This window comes from Phoenix dactylifera, chromosome 15 (genome assembly GCF_009389715.1).
Source record: "Phoenix dactylifera cultivar Barhee BC4 chromosome 15, palm_55x_up_171113_PBpolish2nd_filt_p, whole genome shotgun sequence".
In the NCBI taxonomy this organism is placed as follows: Eukaryota; Viridiplantae; Streptophyta; class Magnoliopsida; order Arecales; family Arecaceae; genus Phoenix; species Phoenix dactylifera.
Window position 1 is genome coordinate 10,723,832 of NC_052406.1, and position 8,846 is coordinate 10,732,677.

General features: G+C 39.3%; 1 protein-coding gene across 1 annotated transcript; it reads right to left on the reverse strand.

Annotated features, from left to right (window-relative positions):
- Positions 1-484: 484 nt before the first annotated feature.
- Positions 485-3,040, reverse strand: LOC103711573 (universal stress protein A-like protein). Its single transcript, XM_008797777.3, has 4 exons — positions 2,760-3,040; positions 1,894-2,003; positions 1,681-1,799; positions 485-836 (listed from the first exon to the last, which is right to left on the reverse strand). The coding sequence occupies exons 1-4, from the start codon at positions 2,932-2,934 to the stop codon at positions 755-757; spliced, it is 486 nt and encodes a 161-aa protein (XP_008795999.2). The 5' UTR covers positions 2,935-3,040; the 3' UTR covers positions 485-754.
- Between the last annotated feature and the right edge of the window lie 5,806 nt (positions 3,041-8,846).

An 8,846-nucleotide genomic window follows, 5' to 3' on the forward strand; every position in this document is an offset into this window, starting at 1 on the left:
CATCCGACTAATATCCGTAGCTATATCCATCCGTCAAAGAAAAATAGATATGGATATGGATAGATAACTACCAATCTGTATTCGATTATCTGATTCTATCTATAATCCTATTTAATTATATATAGCACTCATGAACGTTTAAGAAAAATAAATGACCATATTAACATGCTATTAATTTGATTTATCATCTGCTTAGTAATATCTTTAATTCTGTAGTTATAAAGTTTAATTATCCATATTTATATCTATGCTTTCGGTATCCAATTTATATCTGTATTCATTTAAAACAAATACACATTTGAATTTTTGCATTCGACTAACATCCGTATCCATATCTATATTCGTTAAACAAAATAAATATGGATATAAGTATACTAGTATTTAATCCATATACTATCCAATTTCAGCCCTAGGCAGCTTGGTGCCAAAAACTGGAGCATCCTAGCTAGGTTCTCCCTCAGTCTTGACTTTGTCGAAAAGCCGCAATAAAATTTGTAGGCTAAGCCATAACCACAGCCTATCATTAGAGTGCTATATTACTGCATAAAATCTATGAGAACAACACACTTGGGAGGTAGAGCTCGTGTCATATTAAGTACAAACTAGGGCGAAGATAAGATCCCGACAAACCGAACAATTCAGCACCTAACACGAAGATATTTTAGGAGTGGCAGCCACAACATTAATTAATACACGCAACTACATCAACAGTCCATACGTTGAAGCCGATCCCCATAGCATTGACCATCAGAACTCAGGCGGTATTTTCTTTAACCACTATAACAGGGCTTGCTGCATGGTTCACCACGTAGCTGCTTACGCTTCCCAGAAGAGCCCTGCAAACCAAAAGGCACGGCTTGAATCATTAAAACATGTTTGTCCTAATTATCTTTCCAGTGATCTTTTATTCTGTGAAAGTTTGCATGAACGGTGAAGTCCATGTTTAGACGTGTATTTTCCCTTTTTTAGGAACTCGAGTTTGGAGTAGTAGTACTAGTAGATGTTAACATGATGAGAGAATTAACAATCAATACATTTAATGAGCATGATTAAGCTTAGAAGGAAAATTAATACATATATAGATGAATCACTTTGTTCCCATCAACTGATGAGATGGATGACTATGGTTTCCTGTGATTCCTTTTTTTTTTCCCCATTTGCGTAAATTGAGGGATGCACTCGCTTTTATTCAGTAGACTTCTCTTGTTTTGCTCTTATCCAGAGAGCTGAAACTTAGAGATGCGGGCTAATAGTTTGGGGGAGGAAGAGAGAGAGAGAGAGAGATTTGGTTTCCTTATATTGGGTGGAAGAGGAGACTTCTTTTCTCGCTCGATCTCCCACTTCTTTCCCTTTAGTCTAGCAAATTTGATGCCATTCCAAAGGAAAGTAAGGTGCTAACAGGCTGGAGCCACATGAGCTAGAGATGGAAATGCACTGCAAGAGTTTGTATCATAATTGCTGAAATATAATTTTTCTGGATGGATAAGACTCAGATCACCAATCAACTTTGGCTTCTTTAACTCTTACATCTATTTTGTGATACTAGTTATTTCATTTTTTGGCAAATTTCTGGAGAAGGTTCAAGCAAAATCAAATATGTTGGATCTCTTGAGATTTTCCTCTTTTGATTACAGAAAATAAAGCCTGGCAATGGAATTTTGATGATGAGCGGCAACTGACCTCTTCACTTTGCTGAGTCCTCTGCTACCTACTGCTAGGCAGTGCAGTGGGATCTTCTCGGTTGCTTCCCACAACTTCCCCTTCGGGTCACCCCAATATATCTTGGCAACAACTTCTACCTGTATAAAAACATTCCCCGGTTACGAATTGAGTCCCTTTCGATGCATAAAAGCATTTAGATAATAATAAACTGGTGGAAAAGAGAAAGTATACCCCTTTCTGATTTGCCACATCATGGAGTATTTCAAGCGTTTCCTTGTCTGGGAAAACCCCATACCTTTTCATTATGTAGCGATCCGAGAATTCATCCAAGGGAATGAAGGCTAATTAAACAACCAAAATTAAGGAAGAAATAGTTAAAAAGGCGAAACGTTCTTTCTTCTTTTTAAATATTAGAGGGGCTAATCCCTCCTCCTCTTTTATATACATATATATATTATGCCTAATGGACCAACTCCAATTAGAATCCAAGCCCCGCCTCCTTGTTTAAGTGGCAAGAGGTGATATCATCTAAGTGCGTGCTTGGTGGTAAAAGGTTAAACATTCTTAAAGCAGTCCATACATAAAATTATTACAGAAACCTAACAATTTAGCTTTCAATTAGTATCGGAGAGAAGGAAGGTAATTAAATGCGTAAGATGCTAGCCAGGATTAGCTTGGCACGTACATGGCATAGAAGGAGGATCAGATAAGCTTGTTCAATTTGCAGACCAAACATGCCAACAGGATGGCCGCCAACCTTTCCAGTTGTTGCTAGTTGGATCCTGGCTTATCTATCTTATTTTCAACTGATCTTGCTCGATTTTTATTTGGATAAAAAATATAGTGAGAGCTGATAGGATTTATTTTAGCCACCAAGTCTGCAGAATCGTACAAGCTTGCTCTTACTAAATCTTCGAGAAGCATGCAAGTTATGTGCGACCATGATGGTACGTACGTAGCATGTGATGCATGCTGGGACGGACCAATGAGCTCATAAAACATTGCGAAACTTGGCTTCTAGGACCTAGGCTGAGCTGGTATTTTATATTTAAATTTGTAGCTAGTTAAGAGGAAGAAATTAAGGGTACTTTACTAACGTGAACCCGTGTTTTCCCATAGGTGGACTATCCCTTGCTCATTTTGGTAGCAATTGTTGACGTGGACGAGGATGAGGCGATCACCCCGTCTCACGAGGTTGGTTGACGCCCATCGCAGTGCTGCTTTGCTGCATGCCGAGAAGTCCACCGCCACCCCGACGTTCCTCCGTGCCATCCGATCGATCTCCAGCAGCGGGGAGCAAGCGTGCAAGAATAGAGAAAACAAAGAAGAAAGGGCTAGAGACGGCGAGAGAAGGATAATCGATCACTTGCAACTGCTCTACTGCCTCCTTGTCTTCCTCTTATCCTACTTTCATAAAGACTACTTTAATGTCCTTCCTCTTTCGTAAAAGATGTCCTGCTTTTCGTTAGCCTCTTCGCTTTTTCTTTTCCCCCTCCTTTACATTATTCCTCAGCGCTGCTCCGACTTCTAGCAAGGTGGTTAGTCTCTGAGTGCATGAAATGGACGTGAGAAGGAAAGGACAGATCAAACAAAGTAAAAGGTGGCGGAGAGAATGTGATTCTAATTAAGACGGTGGATAAGAGAGATGGACTTCGTAGGAAAATTTCCTAGCAGTGATATTGACCAAGCATGGTATATGTGGAAACAATCCATGTCAAGCAAACACAAGTTCTCCTTCAGTCGAAGCCCCGGCATGGTCATTAATTATACCAAATCCTTGTTTTCAGATTGAAAAGAGAAGTTAGGATAATATTTCTTGCGCTCGAGTTGCACGAATTGGTTGCAAGGAATGAAGGAATCAACAGCCAATGTAGATAACATGAATGGTGGCATGGGCCCCCTTACGGGGAAGAGTTTTGATCCTAGGCAACATTTTCATCTATGAGGTCTTTTTTTGTGGTGGTGTCATAACGTGGCATTACTCAAGAGTTATAACATAATTTATTTATTCGCCAGCGGATCATATAATAAGTTGAATCTATTTCGCAAAAAATAGAAAAGATAAAGCGAATATGTTTAGCAATGATAAGGTAAAGGAACTTTTCATGAACTTCTACAAGATGAACTAGTGATTACCACTCCAACCAATAATTTGGTCAGGCTTCTAAGTCAGGTCGCTGAATCCTTCCATGAAATCATAGGACTAGAATTGAGACAACCAATTTGGACACAAATCTTGGCTCAGATTAATATGGGCTTGATTTGACAAAAAGGTCTGCCTTGTAAAAGATGGATAGAGAAGAGATCAGAGAGAGAGAGAGAGAAACGAGTTGGTTACAAAGATCGACTAGTTTTGGGGCAAAACTGGTTAAAACCTAAGGTGCCTAGCCGACCCTCCCCCTCCTCCCATCAAATATGCAACCACATTGCAGCACCGCTGATGAAAACATAGTTAAGGAAACACAACTAGCCACTGTTACTTGTGGGGGATGAGGGACGCCCTCCTCTTCACCTCCTTTCCTCCATCCAACCCCTAGTCCAAACCGAAGGCCAGAAGAGTTCAGAGCCATGGTTTCCTCCCAACTAGCCTTCTTGGCTGCCGCCACCTTCCTCCTCATCCTCCATGTCAATGTTTTTTAAAATCGGACCGAACTGGCTAGGCCGATAAGTTGAATCAGGACCCATTCACCTATCAGGTCCAATTCGAAGGATTTCTCATGCATCTAGATGAGTATCATGGCGGTGAACTCGTTCAGCAACTTGACATCAAAGGGGCAGTCGAAGTACAGCAAGGTGAGGAGGTTCTTGACGGCCTTGTCGTCGAGCTCCGCAGCAAGCGCAAAGGGACGAAGGGAGGGTTGTTGGGGCAGCGGGAGAGCGGTGGCAAAAGTGGAGCAGAACTTCACTACAGAAAAAGTTGGCTATCCGACATTTACATGCCGACGCTAGCTAGAAGCGCCAGTAATTTTCGCTCCAGCGCCAAAATTAAATAGCATCAGCAGGCATGATATTATGACGATGCTAAGCATTGTCAGAGGCCAAATAGGAAAAGAGAGAAGTGATTAGACGACACTTTAGAAAATGTCGTCGGAGACCTATTACACCTCCATCCCCTACAATGCTTTAAAAAGCATTGTCCGATCCCCCCTCCTGATCCCTAACCCCTCCAGCTGCCCCCCCTCTTTATAAATCCCCAACCCAACTCCAACAAATCGTCGTCCTTCTGCTCCCTCCACCGCTGTTAATGATAGCTGGACAGCGAGGTCGTAAGGGCGGCGGGCAGGGGGTGTCGGACTGGTTGACACATAGCCACCGTAGGCACGAGCAGAAGCTCTTGAGCTCGCCGCCAGCGTGGGAGAGGCACCGCATGTATGACACCTTCCGGGAAAGCAGAGGCGTTTCCCCTCTTCGATGCTCCCATGGCGAGTCCCTCTCCCCCGCCTCTTCCTCTTCTTCTTTCTTGCCTTCGGACGATCAGGGACCACCCTAGGAAGCTGTCCTCAAGGCCATCTACTATGAGCCCCCAACCCCTTCTCCCCCAACTCTAATTTTTTGCTGATTTTGGTTGTAGAAGCGGAGAGGGTTGAAAGCGGAGAGCATGGACAGTGATTCGGAATAGTGTTGGAGATGAAGAAAAATAAGAATCCGAAGTCAAGGCTGCAGAGAGAAAATAAGAGAAAAAAGAGGAAGCGAAGATTAGATGGTTGAGCGTTTGTGATGCTTTTGTTTTGAGGTGTTCTCCTCCCAAGATGCTCTAAGCTTGGCATCTTGCTGTTTCTCGCTTATTTTTCTTCCTTAAATCTTTGGCTCCTCCCTTTTTTTTATTTTCTTTATTCTTTTTGGTTGTTCTCTCAAATGGATGGAGGAGTGGTGTGGCTTTTTCAATTCTTCAGCTCTTGTATAGATCTTCAGTTCCCATTTTAATGAGAAGAAATTCATTGAATGAATTATAACGATGATTCCAATCCTAGGGTTAGGATTTTTAAATATTTTTTTTCCAAAAAAAGTAATTATAACGATGCTTATAAGCATCGACGGAAATTAAGAGAGCCTAAGCGTCGACAAAGCTTCGGTTTTTACCAATGCTTTTAAAAAGCGTCAGCAAAAAAAGTTTCATGGGAGCAATATCCTTTTCTTTGAGCAAATTTTCGCCGCATTATAATAGATATTGAGGTTGTAATGAATTTTCAAGCCTAGCATATTCTCTAAAGTTCTGCCCTAGGGAGTGTACGGCTGTACCGCGAAGTCAACTCGATGATGGGTTTGGAGCGTGACATGAATTGCTAACTTTCCTAAGTATATTGCAGGCGCCCCTCACTTGATCAAGTGCTGCATACAAACTGACAACTTTGTATTAGGAGTCAAGCCGAAACTGAGAGAAGATTGCCATTAGAATTGTCAACCATAATCAAGCCCAAATGAGAGCAAACTAGTACTAACATTATATCTGAAATTCAAATGATAGAAGCAAATCTTGATTATCTTCATGGCATATGCTAATCTATTTTCAACGAAACAAAACATAATTTACAACTCTAAAATGAGACTTAGAGGTTGCAGCATTAGTCATCCATACATTGATAACCAAATAGGCTGACAAATCTATGACATTTTGGGGGCATTTGGTTTGGGGCAATCATCCTAAGATAAGGATGATGTGAGGAAGGGTAATGAGATCGTTACATTTGGTTGCACCATGATGATTATACATGACAGTAACCCCAAATCATCCCACTTCTCAAGTCACCGTCCAACCCATCGATGGAAATCTTGTCCTTAAGGTCATGTATCCAAGATCACCTCATGGCGGTGATCTTGAGTTGAAATTTAGGGATGAAAATATCCTTCAGTCCGACATAAAAAATTGATATATTAATATATCTAATATATAATATCAATATTATATATATTATATTATATTGATTTTATATATATTGTATTGATTATATATATTATATTATAATATATTATTAATCATATTATTATAACATTATCATTCAATTATAATTTTAACTTATTATAGAAATATGCCATTTTACTTTATATTTATATTACGAAATTATTTAATATATTACTTCCATTTTTTCTTATTTTTTAATCAAAATAAATATTAGTATTAAAAATAATAACAACTAATATATTTTATATGATTAATAATTTTTAGAATTAATTAATATATTTTTTATAAAATATGTTAATAATTTATAGTAATATATTTGATATGATCAATGGATATATTTTATAGAATATATCAGTGATAGTTTTGGTGTTATACAGCCAATGACCTTAGATTCGTGGATACCTGGGATTTTTATCAAATAGCAGACTAACCGCAGTGATCTTAGATCATCGGAGATCGGATTACTTTGAGATAAGAATAACCAATAATTTAAAATCATCTTGGCGTTCCCATTTGGTTACCAAACACTATCCTAAGGTTTGTTGTTATTTTGGATGCAGAAAACTGCAAAGTTTATCAACATTCACTGGATTTCGTATGCAGCCTTTCTGCTACATGTAGAAAAATAATCTGGAATTATAAGCATATCATATCATATCTGCACGATGATGAGCTCTCCCACTATAATATCTCAAATGTTCACAAGAGCAGGTATCTAGGTTCGATTTAGGAGACTGCATCTCGTTCTAATTGTAGATAAGTTGGACCTAGATCCAAATAGCTAAATTTACATTCACAGGTTTAGATTAAGCCAAAAATTCATGGAAGATGTCAGACGAGTCAGATCAAGTCGAGCCACATGACCCAGATGAAATCAGATTCAGTAGATCAATGTGCGAATGCATTTTGAACCTGGCGAGGATCCGAACTTGGATCCTGCACTGGTTGGAGATGGATGGACCCCCTTGCAGCACTGGGACATCCTCTCATCAACCGACGCTTACAGCTTACTGAATTGATGATGGTCATGATGCACCCAAACCCAATTCAATGACAAAAATCAGAAGAACTTTCAATTCCTGGCAGAGATCAGGAGAGGTAAAGCTCTGTACGACAAAATTTTTTGTTGTGGATCCAGCAGGAGATGCAAAGCCGTACAAATGATAAAGCCATTCAACTTGAGAGGAGAGGTATTTCCTGCAACTGCAAGCGTAAAATTTCATATTTTTATTAAAATATTGAAGATTGATTCAAATTGGTGCACGAATTTGTGTAGTTATTAAACTGACTTAGTTATTTATTTTGTAACAGCCAAGGATCTCCACAAAAAAAACTAATCGTAAGATCGATATTATTTGGTTTACTTAGTCTTTATAAGCATCAAAAATATATCCAGTGATAGCTAATATGGGACTAAATGCATGCTTGGACGGTCTTCGTATATTCTCTCGTTTAAGCTCTAGCATCCTTACTAGGTGAAGAGTCCAAAATCATAAGTACTATAAATCCAATTGCAAACATCATAATTAGCTTGTGGTTAGCCAAAATGGGCGTGCACTGCAGTGTCTACTAGTCCATGTGAGCTATGGGCTGGATTTGCTCCGATGTCATTTTGTAACAATACAGGATTTCAGCCAAAAAAAATTAGGCACAAAGTATTATTTGAATTATTTGGTTTATATAAATATCCAAGATCTATCCAATATATTATTGATGTAGAATTAAACACATCTTTGCATGAATCTTCACACCAATCCTATTCAACGATCCGTGCTTGAATCTGGGACTCATGCCATTCGCATCTATGATCGCCATACCACAAGCTTTCTTCGCCAAGAACCTAGGAGCACCGTCGCCATGCGAACCGGCGAAAAGCCTCACTTGTCGGGCTGATCCCTTGAGTGTTGAAATGTTGCCATCCAGGATCCAGCACGTGAAGCTGCACGTTAATGGTTTCGCAAGATTTCAGTCAATGGTTTCAGTCAAACATTTGAAAATTTAAAAAAAGTGAACATCCAAATCAATGGCTGTAATCACGTTAATTAAAATGCAGTGCCGGAAGGCATATCGTGTGGCACATGAAATAGATGCAACTAATATAGCAGGTGCAAGTGTTTGATGTTGAATCAAGATGAAGGACTAATTAAAGAATGGATATGATTCCAGAGTAGTTTCGCAAACGCGTTTCTAATTTTAGTTTCTATCTTATCCCTTTTTTTTTCTTGCTCAAATGTGCTGTAAAGAATCCATTAGGGTGCTTTTCCCTGCAATGTTTCGTATCTTT

Excerpts from the sequence above, each read along its gene's own strand:
- LOC103711573 (XM_008797777.3), bottom strand. The coding sequence starts at position 2,934 with ATGGCACGGAGGAACGTCGGGGTGGCGGTGGACTTCTCGGCATGCAGC. Across the intron at positions 2,004-2,759 it reads ATGGGAAAACACGGGTTCAC|CCTTCATTCCCTTGGATGAA; the intron begins GTTAGTAAAGTA and ends TTGTTTAATTAG. Across the intron at positions 837-1,680 it reads GGACTCAGCAAAGTGAAGAG|GGCTCTTCTGGGAAGCGTAA; the intron begins GTCAGTTGCCGC and ends TTTGGTTTGCAG.